General features: G+C 45.5%; 1 protein-coding gene across 1 annotated transcript in view; it reads right to left on the bottom strand.

The window, feature by feature from the left end:
- The window catches only part of mgaa (MAX dimerization protein MGA a), a gene marked incomplete at its 5' end in the record, with an annotated part of 75719 nt that overhangs the window by 22618 nt on the left and 35845 nt on the right, over nt 1–17256 (bottom strand). The window contains 6 exons of the mRNA XM_083633185.1: nt 3096–3382; nt 4534–4645; nt 4990–5115; nt 7627–8594; nt 9428–9715; nt 16293–16959. Of these exons, the coding sequence (XP_083489311.1) occupies nt 3096–3382; nt 4534–4645; nt 4990–5115; nt 7627–8594; nt 9428–9715; nt 16293–16959 (2448 nt within the window). The remainder of the gene's footprint in view (nt 1–3095; nt 3383–4533; nt 4646–4989; nt 5116–7626; nt 8595–9427; nt 9716–16292; nt 16960–17256) is intronic.

Genomic DNA, 17256 nt, shown 5'->3' on the forward strand with positions numbered 1-17256 from the left:
TAATGCCTCTGTGTATGAAATGTGCTGTACAAATAAACTTGACTTGACTTGGAGCTGGGCACTCTCTCTGCACTGTAAGCAGAGATATCCACAGACACACAAGGCTCTTTCACACTGGCCTTGAAAGCCGAAAAATGCACGGAAAATAGGATTAGCGCCTCCGATGTGAAAGTCGTGAACGCGCTTTGGTGGACAATTGTTTTACGCCTTTTGTCCCGCGACGGGAGGTAGTAACAGCGCCGGGTTACCTGGCAACCCGCCTCCACTTGAAAGGTCGTTGCAGCGAGCCGGAAAAGGTGCGAATGGTCTGCTCATTCATAAAAAAAATTACAGGGGAAATCACCTCATGTATCAAGAAAGTGCACGAGTGAAAGTAAAAAAAAGTAGCCTATACAATCATGACTGCAGGGACGCCAGGAGGAATGCTCCGTGCGGTTAGGCTTTATGCTCAAACGATGTTGACATTAGTAGGTAGGCTACAATTAACGGATATAATAATAAGCTTCAGAGGGCTATAGCTGTCTGTGGCGAGTTGGTCTGAGGTTATTCCCTCTCGAAATCAGCTCTGTGCATTCCCTTACAAAAACTACTAACGAGTCATGTGCATTTATAGCCTATACTATTCCCCCGACGAACGTTATGCAGACTGCAGCTGTTTGATATGCGGGCGGTCGTGTATCGTTCCAATTTTAATAGGACACCATATCGATCTGCCCGCCCACCATGCGAGTGCACTATCCTCCCTGCTCAGCGGACTAGGAGGGAAGTCTTGTTGAATGAATTCGTTCATCATACAGTAGCCTAGGGCCTAGGCTACACTAACCTATGAAAATATACATTTGGGCTAGGAGGAGCAGGAAATCCCTACGCTCGCCTTTCAATCCGGTAGCAGGGGATTTCACCTGAAAGTACACAGCAGCACGGTAATGTGGCCGTGCTGCTTGGCTCGTGTGAAAGCAATTTCTGTGGCGAGGCGGCTGGCTTTACGGGACTCCTAAACGGCAATTTTTGCGCGATCTGTGTGTGAAAGAGCCTACAGACAGAGCCTTGTGTCAAGGCTAAGACCGAGTCCATTGTTTCCCTTTATCCTTTCGTGTCGGTACGTCATAACATCGGTCTCAAAAATCCCATATCGGGGGGGCTCAGGTACCACCTCCACCTCAGGTACCACCTCCACCTCAGGTACCACCTCCACCTCAGGTACCACCTCCACCTCATTTTGAGCCAGGAAAAACCCTGGCTTACCATAGTTTCGTTAAATCCCGGGATGCCTATGGGATCAGGATTATGTTATTTTCTCCCAACAATTATTTGATCTTAACAATTGAACAATATGACTTCAAGCTGAGACTCGTCCTCAAAGACTTGAGACTTGACTTGGACTCGAGTTTTGGGATTGTGAACAATCTTTATTTTATTTTTTTGGTGCATTAACTTTAAACAAATCTATACTGATGTCATCCAATCAATGCTGATACTGTATGCTAATAGATAAAGCAGTGACGATAATACAGTACATGCTTTGAATTCCTTAGTTTTAGCTAAGCAGTGTTCTAAGCAGACTGGATGGCATGTAGCAGATGATAGAAAGCTCATCCATAAGATACTTAAGACTTGACTTGGACTTGCCCCTCAAAGACTTGAGACTTGACTTGGACTTGCAAAAAATGACTTGTGAGCATCTCTCCTTCACACCCAGTGAAACAATCAGCCCCCCTCTGCTTTGAGCAGACAGGAGAAGTGTGATGCTGTCAGCCAGGCAGTGGAAAACATTTCTCCCCTGACGCCCTGTGCAGACTACAGCGAGCCAGTCATGTTCCTTCCCTCTGTCTTCCAGCCGCTGTCATGAAACCGTGAGGTTACTTTCACTTACGTGTTTCAGTGTTAGAATGATTGATTGCTCCTCGTGTTTCAAGCAACAAGCTGCATCTTCCACATCGATTCTTCTTTATATTTTTCCCAGATCTTGTATCCCATTTTTATCCCCCATTAGTGCTAATTTTAAAGTATTTATCCTGGTTGCTGCTCCACCCTCTGCCGATCTGGGGAGAGCCGAAACTGGCTCCATGCTTCCTCCGAGACATGGGCAGTTAGCCAGCCGCTTCTTTTCACCTGACAGGGGAAGCTTCACCGGTAGGACATAGCACGTGGGAGGATCACGCTATTCCAACGAGTTCCCCTCCCTCCGAACAGGCGCCCCGAACGACCAGAAGAGGCACCACATCAGCGACCAGGATATTGCATGTTTTTGGTGTGGGGTTCCTATATGAAGGAAACCCCCAGGGGGCACGGGGAGAACATGCAAACTCCACACAGAAAGGCCCTTTTGATTCTAGCTGTGAGGCGACAGCGCTTACCACTGCGCCACCGTGCCCCCCTTTCACATAGATTCTACCGAAGAATATCCACACACTTTGAACGTAAGTTCAGTTCTCTCCGGGTCTGTCTGTCTCTCAGGTGTAATAATCCCACCACGATCACAGCTTTGTAACAAACATCACAGGCTGTGTAAAAGGGGCTCTCTGTAACTTGCCCCGCCTCCTGCTATACACACAGAGGCTGCTGATCTCTCCCTCTGTGTGTCTGTCTGTCTGTGCACCGGCTGGACCTCGAGCCAGGAGCCAAATTAAATATCACTATTGTTGACATGATGACATAAAACATAAGAGTAATGTCAAATTCAAGCAGATTTGGTAGTGTAGGAAGGACGCAATGCAGTCCAGACTCACACAGTAAAATAATGGTCACAAAAAATGCAGTCTGATACCCGCTGGAATGAAAGACATGTGCCACTCAATCAATATGTCACGTCTTTAAAAACAACGATTAAGGGTGTCGGTTAGTCGAAAGAAAAATTTCCTGAAAATCCACATCCCTACTTCAGACTATATCTCTAACCACTATACGCTATTCTATTTGACCTCCTTTTAATAACTAAGTAATCTTTTTTCACTTCCATTCACTGAGCCTCCCCTGAAACTGTTTGGAGCCCCCTTGGGGAGGCCTGCCTCCCACTTTTAAAACCTCTGGACAAGACATTATAACCATGTTATACTGCACTGCAAGACACACACACACAGAGCTATAGTCCTTACGTTGCTGATATCGTTGGCGTGGTTTTTCGTGGCAGTCTCCTCAGAAGAGTCAGAAGAGTCAGAAGAGTGGTCCGTCTGCTCGCCCTCCTCCCACAGATCCACCGAGTCCGTCAGACTATTATCGTCCAATGGGGTCGTCCAATGTTCCGAAGGGGTTGACCTATCATCCAATGGGGTCATCCAATCTTCCAATGAATCATCCATTGGGGTGGCATCTCCGGTCCTCCTATCTTCTGACAGCCGTGAGATGGAACCAAACCTCCTGCTGATGTGGTCAACACTCTCTCCTGCACACGCACACACACACACACACACACACACACACGCGCACACACACACACACACACACACACACACACACACACGATGCAAGTTGAGAGGTTACAAAGTCCCAACCTCCCGTTCTGAAAAATGAAGCAAACGTAGAAGTGCCAAAAACGGAAGTTCCTCAAATGGCCAGTTGAGGCTGGCTGCAAAAGTGAGTCATTCCCCATAAACCCCCATGTTAAAATGCCCGAGTTTACAGCAGAAATAAACATGTTTTCAGCCTGGTTCAAAACATGGTTTTGGTCTCTATAGCTAATTTCATCATTCATGACAACTGTACAGAGGGCAGGGCTGTACAGTGCTAGTGTTGCTAGCATATGCTATTAAAATTAAAATGATTAAAATATGCTCTGTCTCCAAAATTAGTAGATTTTTGGCATTCCATATTTAAATTCTTTTCTGATATACTGGAAATATCCATTGAACCTCTTGCCATAATTGCAATCTTTGGTGTGGTACCGCATGATCTCTCCCTCAACCAATGCAGCAAAAAGATGATAGCGTTTGGTACACTTCTGGCCAGAAGACTTGTACTCCTTAAATGGAAAGACAAGTTTCCTCCAACTTTCAATCACTGGGTCAGAGATCTTATGTATCATCTAACCCTAGAAAAAATCCGATACGCTACAAGGGGTTGTGCCCTCGACTTTTATACCATCTGGCAGCCAGTCCTGGACCAGGTAGAGAAAATGGACGCTAAAAGCATTTCAAATATATAGATTTACCCCCCCCCCCTTTCTCATATTTATTTTCATTAATCTGTTTTTGTTGTTATTGTTGTGTGTTTTTTCTTTTCTTTCTTTTGTGTGTATTTGTGTATTGATATACTGTGATGTATGACATGATGTATGTGGTGTAATAGCCAGGGGTTTTTGTGGGATGGGTTTTTGTTTAAAAGTGTCAAGTGTATTTAAATCTGTATTTTGTATTTTGTATAATATACAGAAAACAAATAAAAAAACTTTGAACAAAAAAAAAAAATGCTCTGTCTGGCTTAAAATTTTTATACAAAAGCGACTGTGAAAATGCCAAACTGAAGGCTTCAAAAACACGAGTCCACAATCTCCCAATGGGAGGCTTGTGACTGAAAGGTTGCCGGTTTGAATCCCACCTGTCCTCTGAGCGAGAGCGGTGATGTGCTCGGCTCTCTTTCTCCTCAGGTACTTCTTCGTCTCCCTCAGGTTCCTGCCGGTCTTCCTCAGCAGGTGGATCTCTTTCTTGGCCTGACACACACAAACAAACACGCACACGTACGTGAAGGTTTGTCAAAGTAGTTGGTTCAACTCTGATCATGTGTGATAACGCTAACTAGTAACTTCCGGTGTCAGATTAATGAGTTGAGTAAAAAGGGCAATATTTTCACTTTAAATGTAGTAGAGTAAAGTATAAAGTCTGACTAAATGTAAATACTCAAGTAAAGTACCTCCACAGCAACCACAGCTTTTCCTGGTACTGAATGTGTGAATGAGGAACTTGTAACTTTTTTTTTTTTTTTAGAACCCCTTCCCCACCTATGTGGTACATGGTGATGATAGCAACTTGTCAGCAGATGAAGGGGTTACCGTACCTCCTTCAGGATGCGTCTCTTCGGCGTCTTCGGGTCGCTGCACGGGGGCAGTAGTATCTTCAGGCCGTGAAACTTCCAGGCCAGCTCATTCCGGCGCTGCCTCTCCAAGTCGTTGTGAATCTTATTCTGAAACAGAAGTTGATTAGTATTGGTATTATCTGACAAGGCTGTGGGCTGGTTTGTGAAGGACCTCTCTGAAACGTCTCAATGTGTGCAATTTGACTGGCTCACCCCTCTACATGGCTTAACATTGCTAATGGGGTTATCCAGGGGTCTGTTTTAGGACCTTTATTATTTTGTATTTACATAAACAGTTTCAAACTAAAACTTTTTGTTGCCTTTAGTACCCCCTTTCCCTGATTTATGAATCCAAAGTACCTCCTTTACCCGACTACATTTTGCTTAGAAAACCGCAAGAGTTGCAATTAGTGCCTCCTCAGCAGATTTATTTGAACTTTTTTTTGTCATTTACTTTTGATTGTTTTCTTTCGTAGGACACAGACGGTTGGATCATGTGTCAATCAAATAGAAGAATACACACACTTACAAAGAAAAAACAAACCAACAAAAGCAAAACACAAGGGGAGGATCCTTCTCACAAGTAAACAGTGAAATCTACATGAACCTGCATATAGATATCCATAATCATACACATACACACCCATATTTATATATATGTGCACACACATATCTACACACTCATCCGTCTACATACCTCTAACAGTGCATGTCTATGTATGTACACATCTTTTATCAACCCACAATGATTATATTCCTGGAGTGTAGGAAAGCCATCCTAAATTGGAATGAATGCCTTCAACATAGGCTCATTAGCCCTATATAAAATCAGGCCTTATAGATAACACATGAGCAAGCCATTTTGACCAGTTTTCAACAAAGGAAGCAGGAAGAGATTCTGTTGGGCTTGAGAGATACACAAGAATGTCACCCGCAAATAATGTAGGGCCTTATTTTAACGTTTCATTCATTTTAATGATTTATTTTTTGTAATTTTTTTTTTTATTGTGTCAATCTACGCTACATGGGAGTGCATTTATACATTTCAATGTGATGTACATTGCAGATATTTCCAAATGGCATACATCTACAGTAGGAAAAGAAAAGAAAAAGCACTTGCAGGACATACATGTATGAGTTTGTTAGCTTAATATACCGTAAATTCCGGACTATAAGCCGCACCGGTGTATAAGCCGCACCTGCAAAGTTGACTATTTTTTTCTTATATAAGCCGCACCGGACTATAAGCCGCGGGTGTTTTAATGGTATTTTTTTTTTTTTTTTTTTGTGTTTTAATGTTTAATTACCATATGTAAGGGTTCATGCACAGAGGGGATTGTCGGGAAAGAGATGGCTGTTTGAGGAAGCTCCCATTTATTAACATTTCAACAAAACAACATAACACAACACCACCTGTGTTGTTTTTTACAGTGCACACAGTGTCATACAGTGTGGTGAAAAGAGGGCAAGAGAGGAAATTAAAACTTATTATAGTTATATAGGATTTATAGTTAGAAAGAGTGCTAAAAAAGAGAGATTTTTTTTTTTTTTTTTGAAAAAATCCATAGATAAGCCGCACCGTTATATAAGCCGCAGGGGCCAAAAAAGCCCAAAAAACGGGAAAAAAGGTGCGGCTTATAGTCCGGAATTTACGGTAGTTCCAAAAGTCAACCCAAGGCACTGGCAGTGCCTCCTTCCTCCCTACACTATTCATCTTATCGAGCATTATTCACTCGTATGTTTTTGTCATTGTATTGGCCCATTCACGTAATTCCGGCATTTTTGGTGACTTCCAATATCTAAGTCTTACTCTGGCGGCAGTAGTGGTTCCCACCATAATTACTGAGAAGTTTGCATTTGATATTCTTTGTATTTGTGTTCTTTCTGCTAATAAACACAGCCTTGGTGACACTGGTAATACTACTCCGAGCAAATTACCCAAACATTGCAAGACTTTTCCCCAAAACAACTGGATATTTCGGCATTCCCAAATACAATCAGGAATGCAAACTCATGTATGGTGAAAAAAGAGAGAGATGCGCGGGAGGGGTTGTGCTGCTCCGCTTAGCGCTCGCCGCGGGGAGGGGCGTTGCAGGCAGCACACTGCATCATCGCAACAGTTATTTCACTATTTCTATAGATTACTACTTATGTAGATTACTATATAGTAATCTACTTCCGGGTCTAAAACGGAATAATGATTACAAAATGACGTTATCCTGATATGGGCAAATGATAAGATGAATACATACTGACAACAAGGGCTGCCCCCTGATAGTTGTCCTTAAAATGTGATTAGATTTGGGCCTGTCCATTGACTGCCCAGAAGCACATGGCTACTTGGTTACACAGAATGATGTAGTTCTGCACAAGTAGCGGAGGTAGTGGATATTTACTATATTGTGTAGGTGTTACAAGTGTCGTTAACAGGCTCGCTTTGTGCTGTGCTTGTACGATTTATATGTTAAATCATTATTACGGTTTTGTATTTCTTTGTAGCACAGTGTTAACAATGTTAAGTAATACATTCTTTCTCAGACGTGGAACTCAAACCGCCCCCACTGGACTCTCCCATAAAGATGTAAAATAAGCGTAATGTATTTTGTAGCTTGCTCTTACCTTGAGATCCACGGCCTCGTGGTCTGAGGAGTCTGAGGAGTCTGAGGAGTGGTCCGTCTTGTCGCTGTCCGAGGAGTTGTCTGTCTCATCACTCGAGTCCTCCACCAAGTCCACCACCTCCACCACCTCCACATCCTTTGTCTGTTGTCTGTCCGGCGAGGGCTTGGCGATACCGTCCGTCTCGTCGTCAACACAGATGATGTCCAGGTCCACCAGGCCAGAGGCTAGCTCCGGGCCGGCGGGGATGTTGACGGAGGGATGGGTGGAAGCTGTGATGCGGCTCTGGCCTGCAAGGCCCCCGGACCCCAGGAGGGGATATGGAGGTGGGGCTGGCTCAGCAGAGGACCCCAGGAGGGGATATGGAGGTGGGGCTGGCTCAGCAGAGGACCCCAGGAGGGGATATGGAGGTGGGGCTGGCTCAGCAAAGGACCCCAGGAGGGGATATGGAGGTGGGGCTGGCTCAGCAGAGGCCTGAGACGAAGACTGGCTTGGAACCAGCTTGGATAAGTCAGATAACATGGCTCCAGCAGAACCAGCCTGCAGAGTGGAGGAGACAGCCAGCGTTTTGACACCAAGCTCCGCCCCTTGACCTCCGGCGGGTTTGAGGGAGATCACCGTGGGGGGGGTCGGCCGGGTGGGGTGGAGGAGGGTGAAGGAGCCCGGCGTCGTCGTCACCACCTTGGCCTGAGGCTGCGTAGGAACCTTGGGGCAGGTGATGATGAGGGGTTCCATCATGTTGCCGGGGTGTTGCTGCCTGGGGATAATTTTCACGGTGCACGTCCCCTTCTGGCCCAGGAAGCCGGAGCCGGGGGGCAGGGGGGCGCTGAGGGGCGGGACAGAGAAGGCGTGCAGGCCGGACAGGGAGGTGGTGGTGACAGACGCCTGGGGAGCCACTTGGTTGCTGACGGAGGCTGCTGGACCCGTTACCTTTAGTGATGAGAGGGGGAAGACTGGGGTAGAGGAGGGGTCTGGGGGGGGGGGGGGGGGGCAAACTGTCAGAGAAGGCAGGGAACAACTCGAAATACAGCATCGTGGTTGTATGCCTCCGCCAACAATTCAGCAGTCTACATCCATGTTCTGTCCAGACAAGCTCTTACAAGCACAAACATTGAAGCCCACAGCGCAATGGTGTGGCCAACTGGCCATTCCGCCTTATGGCACTTTAGGCAAAACCTTAACGCAACGCTTGGGGAGGGGGATTAAAACCTTAACGTAACGCTTGGGGAGGGGGATTAAAACCTTAACGTAACGTTTGGGGAGGGGGATAGGTTGGCCAGAGAGAGAACCCGACATTTTGCAATCTCAACACCGTCAAAACCGTAAAAGATGCGGTCACGAAATTTTACAGATCTGTAGTTGACATCAAAATGAAGCTAGGGGCCCGCAGACAGACCGATTCTATTCTCAATACTATTCTTGAAATCAGATCAATATTCAGCCATAACTTACAAAATCATTCAGTTACACTATCCGTTAGCCCAAAACAAGAAACATGTCATGATGGAATAATCTAGTGGTCAAAACAAGCCTGTTTAGCGCAGTAGGGGCATGTGGGAAAAGCAGCTGCCAAGTTATACATAAATAAATGTGAAAATAGGGTCCAGGTTGAAAAATACCCAAATTCTCCTTTAAGGATACTGGTATTGGTACTGCACTAATCAGGAGTACGAATATTAACACATTGTGCTCGGACTCATATTCTTAAAACGTACGTCATCTGTAGCGGATACTCCTTTCATCCGAGTACTTGGCTCAACCCTACTGGATACTTTTGACAACCTTAGGACTTAATTATTATTACCTCTGTCGATAACCAGGTTTGGGTTGATGGCTCTCAGCTGGCTGAGGGGAACCAGTAGTTGGACCATTTTGCCGTTGGCTTTCCGGAAGAGCTGTGTCTGCCCTGAGGCCGTGCGCACCGTCTGCAGCACCATCTTCTGTGTGCCGCCGGTCAGCGGGCCGGCTGGCCCGGACGCTGAGGGGACCTGAAGCAGGAACACCTGATGCTTGTTGGGAGCCGCGGTCGCTGGGGACGCATTTCCAGGTGACACCACAGTGGGGGGCAGCTGGGCAGCTGCAGCCTTAGCGTCTGGAGGGTCAGAGAGCGACAGACAAGGGGACGCAGTAAGGAGATCTGAATCACTCTAGTACAGTAATGCTGTTTTTCCACCGCATGGTACAGGCTCGGCAGGTGGTAGAGATAGTTCCCCTTAGTGATGCGTAGTCCACAGTTATATCCACGCTGACTGTGGATGTCCCGCGGTGTGGATCATAAAAAATAACATTCTGATTAATAGCGGATGCGCTCCGGGGCGGTTGAAATGATGTATCATTAATGAGGAAAATGAATAGATTTCATTTTCAGACATTCTCTAGTTTATGAACATATCTTAAGCTTCATTCTTCGTGAGGCACTTTATTAGCCGACTATTTTGGGGTCAAGGAAGGACCCGAAAGGACCAAGGAAATGGCAGAGGTAAGCAATAAATCCATGCGGTAAACGGGGATGGGATGCCTCAAATTCTTGGCGAATTATATCACCGGAATGGAGATTCCTTCATTTTCCTCTGATGGCAGAGAAGATACACCTGTGCATTCTCCCATTGAGTCCCCTACGACTAGGCCAGTGATCCTCAATTTTTTTCCATCAGAGCCGCACTGGCAAACACCAAACAGCACCCCAACCAAGCATATCTGCGTACTAATTTCATCCAGGGCCTTATGAAATCAGTTGATTTCTTTTTTGCTTAATTCCCCTTTTTTCTGTTTTATTTTTTCTGAATTCTTGGTTTGACTGTTTACGATCATTTTAATCATCAGTGTCTAATAATGTGATGAATGAATGAATAAACTATTTAACTCATTGAGTGCCAATGACGACTTTAGTCGTCAATTGCTTTAGTGACGTAGAGTGCCAAAGACGAATAAAGTCGTCAATTGCGTTTTTTGACGGTGGGACGTGGATCTAAGCCTCTTACATCGCCTCTTACAATATGGGAGCTATTGAATGTGTGTAACCTATTTTACAGAACCCTTAGGTGGCGACAGTGCTCTCCAGATTACAGAAAGGCGATGAAAAAACAAAGAAGAAGTCGTTGTGGAAACGGAAATCGCATCGCATCCGTATGCATCCATATGCATGAAGCATACTGTAACGTTAGCTGTGCCTGCAGCAGCCAATCTGCTGCCACAATTGAGCCCCATCCGTGTCCGCTGCGATAGCCCATCCATATGATTTAGTTGCCGACACGGCGACACCAGCGTCTTTCTGAAAAGTTACATTATTCTCAGCTGGCGACACGCTGTAAAAAAGCGGGGGGATGCAGCGCACTTTTCAGTGCAGATCAAACTCAGAGCAAACCGCAGCAGAGACACTCCTCCCACCACGGAGGAGGAGGAGGAGGGGGGTGGGGCACGCAGGGCACTACAGCATACAACCATTGACAGTACACACAGACCCAGGCAGCAGCAGGCTCGATGCATAGAGAGCAAACAAGCTAGAATAGGCTATCTGATGCCCACCAGCAGTAAATCAAGACCAGCAAGAAGGTGTAGGGTCTGCGCACGCAGGGGCCAGCGCTGCTGGTTGCAGCTAAAAAATATTATTTGGCCAAACAAAATTCCTTTGTTTTCACTCTTTTATTGAAGGAAATTATTTTTGAGGTGTCATTATATCAGAAAATATTAGCTTCAGAGTCAATGATGTGCTTGAATGTTTAATTTCACAAAAGGCTCATTATCTCAGCTTCTAGAAAAAAATTGCTGTTTTTGGTTAAATCAAGCTATCTTCTCCGGCTCATAACTAAAGAACGGAAAATGGGATCAATAAACTTTTTGTTGCAGATGATAGAAGAGAGTCTCCTCGTTCTTTGTGCGTGTTCGGTGTTTACATAGTAATATCACACAATATTCTGTGGGCCTCGAGAAATCACTGAAAACGCTCTGAAACTCTGGCACTGGGAGCGTCCGTTCTCCAAAAGTGGCTGGCACTCAATGAGTTAATAATATATAGGCTAGTGCGTCCTGGTAGCTCACCTTGTAGCACGCATACCACGAAGGCTCGGCCGACCCGGGTTCGAATCCGACCTGCGGTCATTTGCCGCATGTCATCCCCTCTCTCTCTCCCCACCCTTCCTGTTTGCCTACTGTCCTATATAAAAATAAAGGCGAAATGCCCCCCAAAAATAATAAAGGCTAACAATAAATTTGTAATAGTGCAACACAAACATTGCACAATTGTAATCAAATGCTTCAATACAGAGTCAAAACAAATACATAAAAAACAATACAGCCACAAAGTCCTGAATAAATTCTCGTCTTGAATCTGCTGATGAACACTAGTAATGGTTGTGCAGCCTAAGCAATTTTTATGGAGTTTATTGAGTTGCCTCTGACCTGAAGGCTCCGAGTGCTTTTATTTTGAACAGTAAGTTTGTCTCCCCAAGGCAATATAGAGCCGAGGTGTGAATTTCGGGTGCGGATCTATAAATAGTAGAAGATCATTTGTTCGGATGGAGTGTGGGTGGATGGTTTTTGCATACATGTGGATTAGGATGTCATCACAGCCCATCCGCGCATCACTACTCCTTCAATATGCCCACCCCTGGAGTCACTTTATTGAATGGACCAAAGCCGTTTCCGGGTCAGGTCCTCGGGAATGCGGGCATACCTCAAGACCTCTACTTGGAACCTTGATGGAGGTGCTACTAAAAGCAGTACCAGGTAATATGGTACCTGGTACTTGCCCAATGCAAAACCAAAAAAGGCGAGTCAAGTCGAGTGGGTAGCATGCAGTGGAAAATCATCATACAGTAAGTGGCCGAAACACACCAATCCAATGCTGAAGCAACGCAGCGCGGAGGCAGTTTAATTTCAGCGTCCTTGTTAACAGGCGAGACCGATCACATCAGCCTCAGCGTTTTGCATCGCCTCGCCACACTGAAGCCACGCTGCACGCGTGCTGCAGCGATAGTTTCAGCTTCTGGTCTATTTTTCAAGCGCGAGCAGCCAGACATGAATCGCTGCTGTCGGGCGGAAACCTTGTATCTCCAAATTTGGCCCATTTTCTTTTGATTTCATAAATTAGTGGGTACCCAAAAATAACCTGTGCAAGTTTCAGGTACTTTGGACCAGCAAAATATGTTATTGCTGGTTATTAATGTTGCGATTACTATTACATTATATTAAAATGTGAATGTTTTTTCTTCATTGTGAAGAATTGCTTTTTTGGAGATACAAGGTTTCCGGCCCGACAGCGACGCAATGCAAGTTGTGAGCGGGAGCAGGGCAGCGCCGGGCAAAACAGAGCGAGGCGTGGAGCAAAACAGGGTGATTCTGGTGTGAATAGCAAGGCTCCTCCTGCTGGAAGCTTCTGTGAAGCGCTGCTTCTGAGATGCTTGTGGTGAGAACCAAGCATAAGCCTGTGAGCCCACCTCCCACTGGCTTTCTTTGATCTGAACCAGAGTGGATAAGTTTTGTGTTCGGTTTGCTTCGGTTCACATCGACCAATCACAAACCAACCAGGGCTTGTAACCACAAGGTACATGACTCACAAGTATCTTGTTCATTGGACAGAGTTTAGGTCAACTGCCATCCTGCAGGTCAGAGATTTTGGTAGCGGGGGAGTCAAAATAAATCTGTAAATTCAGCTAAGCATGATGTGACGTGTCTGCAAACACCAGAGAAGAAGAGCTGGACAAAGACCTTTGGAATCGCTCTAGAACACGCTTGGCTCAACTTATCCAAGATGTTTTGGTGGAACTGGTGCAAAATAGGGAAGTAGACAGCAATTTTCACCAAGCGTGGGCATTCAGCAATATTATCTCTAAAAATCAGGTGTTTAGAATTAGATTTCACAATCAGATTACAATGACAAGTGGGCTTTGGACTACAGCCAGAAGGACCAGATCAGCCTCAGATTGTCTGTCTGTACACAATCAAACACACAAAACAGGGTCTAAACAAACACAAACATCACAACACCAGTGTTTTACAGTGTGCCCAGGCTATTACCGCAGAACTGCAGAGTGCCGCAGAAATGAGTCCGGAAGACCTGGATGTCAGCACTTTTTGGTTCCCTCATCTCAAAGTCAATGGGATTTTTGGATGGGGATTTTGGTTCAATGCTTGAAAGGTCAGCAGGTGGTTAACATAAGTTTATGAAACTGCAAACTTTGTGTTCAGCAAGATCATCTTCACAAAAGAGTACCACTTTTATGATTTTTTTTAAGTATAAATGTGATTTTGTTGAAGCGCTTCAAAAATCATAAAACTGGTGTTTTCATTTGTGAAGATTATCTTGCTGGACACAAGGTACGCACTTTCATAAACGTTTGTTAACAACAGCCCCCCCTACAAAATCCCATTGACCTCCAGACGAGGGAACCAGGAAGTGCGTGACTTCTGGGTTGGTCTACAAAAATGTGTCATCCCTGCAGGTCTGTATTGATGAGGCCAAGCAGGAGACAGACAGTGAAGGTCTGGGGCGAAGGAGTTTAAACCCCCAAGATCACACTGCATATGTTGACTGCATGGCAGTTGGACAACACAAATCATTTCAAATGAGAGAATCTGTTCGCACTGCGTCACAGCAGATGTTGCACAATAGGCTTTATATAGGCTTACAATAGGCTATATAAATAAACTTGACTTGACTTGCTTTACTCTCATGTTGAGAATGCATTAATGAGCTCAAGTGAATGTTCTTTTGCTGTTTTCACTAATGATGAAAACCTTTCAGAAGGGAATCGAATTTGCAATTGAACTGTAGTATTAATGTAATTACGGTAATATGAGTCACAGAGTCCTTATTTACAATTGCTTGTTTACATGATACATATATGAAGTGTGATCATGGAGACTATGGAATGTGCAAGGCAGCTGAGAAAATGGAGGATATGTAAACGTACGTAATATCACCACCACTCACTGGTCCTGGGCTACGTGGTTTTGAAAGAGATACCTGAAGAGATACCTTCACATTTTGAATTTTAGTTGGGTTATTTGTCCTATAAACCAACCGACTAAAATACAAGGTGTCAAGGTGTCACTTCAGCTGCCACACCTAGAAGACCACAAACCACGTGTGAAGCACGGCCGAGCCGGGGTGAGAGCTCATACAAGACCAGTCATCCAAAGAACAAGATGCCATGTTGGCTCCGAGGCTCTGGGCTCAGAGGTTCTGTATGGAGGAGACTCTCTGGGGTCGGCTCTGCTAAAGTGTGTTCCCTCATAGCAATGTTCAGTCCCACTTAGCTCCCAAGACAGCTTTGGACTCAGACTTGCATACTGAGGAATTGAACTCGGTTACCCTAAATTTGTACCTGATCACCTGATTGGTTAACGAGATGTAGAAGTTTATCTTATAACTGCTGATGGGAGGATGGAATATGTTGGTGAGGAATGGCCACTATTTGAACTCAAACTGGTTACTTGGACACAGGCTTGGACTTGACTGCTGTAGTGTTAATTCTGTTGGCTATTTTTTAATTTAGTCTTAGTCCTGTGTTAAATGTTCTGTTAGTTTTTATCATATTTAGTCAAACTCATCCTGTTTTTATTTAGTCAAGTTTTAGTTGACTAAAAGTATTTTAGTCTCATCTTAGTCAAAGAAAACCGTAACTATTGTTTCTTTATAATTTCCAAACTAATTGGAAAGATCTATTAATCTGTTATTATGGAATGTATTCAAGTTTGAACCAATACAGACACAGGTTTAACTGTTGAATTTCTTCTTCTCTTCTGATTGGATCACTTCCCAATTCGACCCTTCTGAACATTTTGGTCTACGGTAGTTTGTATTTGTTGATGAAAATGTCAATAGATTTCCTCATAGTTTTTGTCATCACAACTTTGTTTTTATTTAGTTAATGTCTAGTTTTCATCAGTGAAAATAGGTAGTCGACAAACATTTTTCGTCATAGTTTTCGAAATTAACGAAATTTACTGCTGAGGACATGAGACTCGACTTGGATTCAGATTTGAACACTGAGGACTTGGGCTTCCATCTGGACTCGAGGTACGGTGACTCGGCAAGATGTTTTGGATTAGAGCCTTCACTAAATGGCAGATTGTGTATTGTTGTGCTGAGGCTGCGGATTCAGGTGAAATAAATGCTCGACTCCAGAACTTCAGGGCCAACATGGTGTCCTTTACGGTTTGACCCATTTTTTCTTCTGATGTCTTGTATGCTCCACCTCAGCTCTGAGCCAAGCCAGGCTTTAAATAATACCTGCCATGGGGGTGGAGCTAACAGGCACCACCCTGATGTGTCTAGCACCTCCCTGAGCGGCCGGGTAGACCACAGTCACCACCTGCAGCCCCACCCCTGGGTGCTGGCCCAGGCTGGATGGGGCCCAGGATGGGGCAAGTAGGGTGGAGGTAGAACCTGATTGGTCTGCCTTCCCCACTGTAGGCTGAGCCGCTGTGAAACAGAGATGGTGTTGAGTGGTTAAGACTACAACTGATTCTGCGTTCCAGTCTAAGTTGGAGCTGGGAGATCTAGCTGGTAGGCCGTAATTCAGACCTTGATGCCTTGCAGGAGTCCAGCTTGGAAAAACCAGACCATAAACATGGACAGAGATTTTCTTAGCCAATGTAAAATCCTGTTCCCCATGTAAATGCTAACATTGTGTCGATGACATTGCCAACGCTTGCTAGATAGTTACCTTGTGGGGGTAGAGAGGTCGCTCCTGGAGCCTGGCTCTGCAGGGGTAGAGAGGTCACCCCTGGAGCCTGGCTCTGCAGGGGTATAGAGGTCACCCCTGGAGCCTGGCCCTGCCAGGGTAGAGAGTTCGCTCCTGGAGCCTGGCTCTGCCGGGGTAGAGAGGTCGCTCCTGGAGCCTGGCTCTGCCAGGGTAGAGAGGTCGTCTGGCTCTGCGGCGGTAGAGAGGTCGCCTGGCTCTGTGGGGGTAAAGAGGCAGCTCCTGGAGCCTGGCTCTGTGGGGGTAGAGAAGTCGGTCCTGGAGCCTGGCTCTGCGGGGGCAGAGAGGTCTTCTGGCTCTGTGGGGGTAGAGAGGTCTTCTGGCTCTGTGGGGGCAGAGAGGTCTTCTGGCTCTGTGGGGGCAGAGAGGTCTTCTGGCTCTGTGGGGGTAGAGAGGTCTTCTGGCTCTGTGGGGGCAGAGAGGTATTCTGGCTCTGTGGGGGCAGAGAGGTCTTCTGGCTCTGTGGGGGCAGAGAGGGGGAGGATGAGGCAGAAGATGAGGCCCGAGCCGGACCTCGCCTGCCTGGGAAGGCCACCCGGCCGGTCAGGTAGGCCGCCAAGCGGTTGGCCGGATGCAGCGCACCCATCATCCCCAGCTGGATCTTGGCCAGAGGGTAGAGCTTCCCGTTCACCTGAGGAGTGAAAATATCATGTGTTTATGAAGCTAATAAACTAAAAAAAACTGACTATAAAACTGGGAACTTGAGACTCGCCTCGGACTCGAGATACAGGGACTTCTACAACACTGGTATGTAATTGGTGTGTAGAATTGATTGAAATAAAAAATCAGATCTTGTTCATGTGAGAACAGCTGAGAAACAGTTTTAAGGAATAAAGACAAAACTCTGAGGGAGGGACTGAGAATAGAGTTTAATAGAGGCCCTTCATAGCATATTGACTATCTACAAACCCATAAGCCCCAACAGTTT

This window comes from Poromitra crassiceps, assembly GCF_964638095.1.
Source record: "Poromitra crassiceps genome assembly, chromosome: 3".
Lineage (NCBI taxonomy): Eukaryota > Metazoa > Chordata > Actinopteri > Beryciformes > Melamphaidae > Poromitra > Poromitra crassiceps.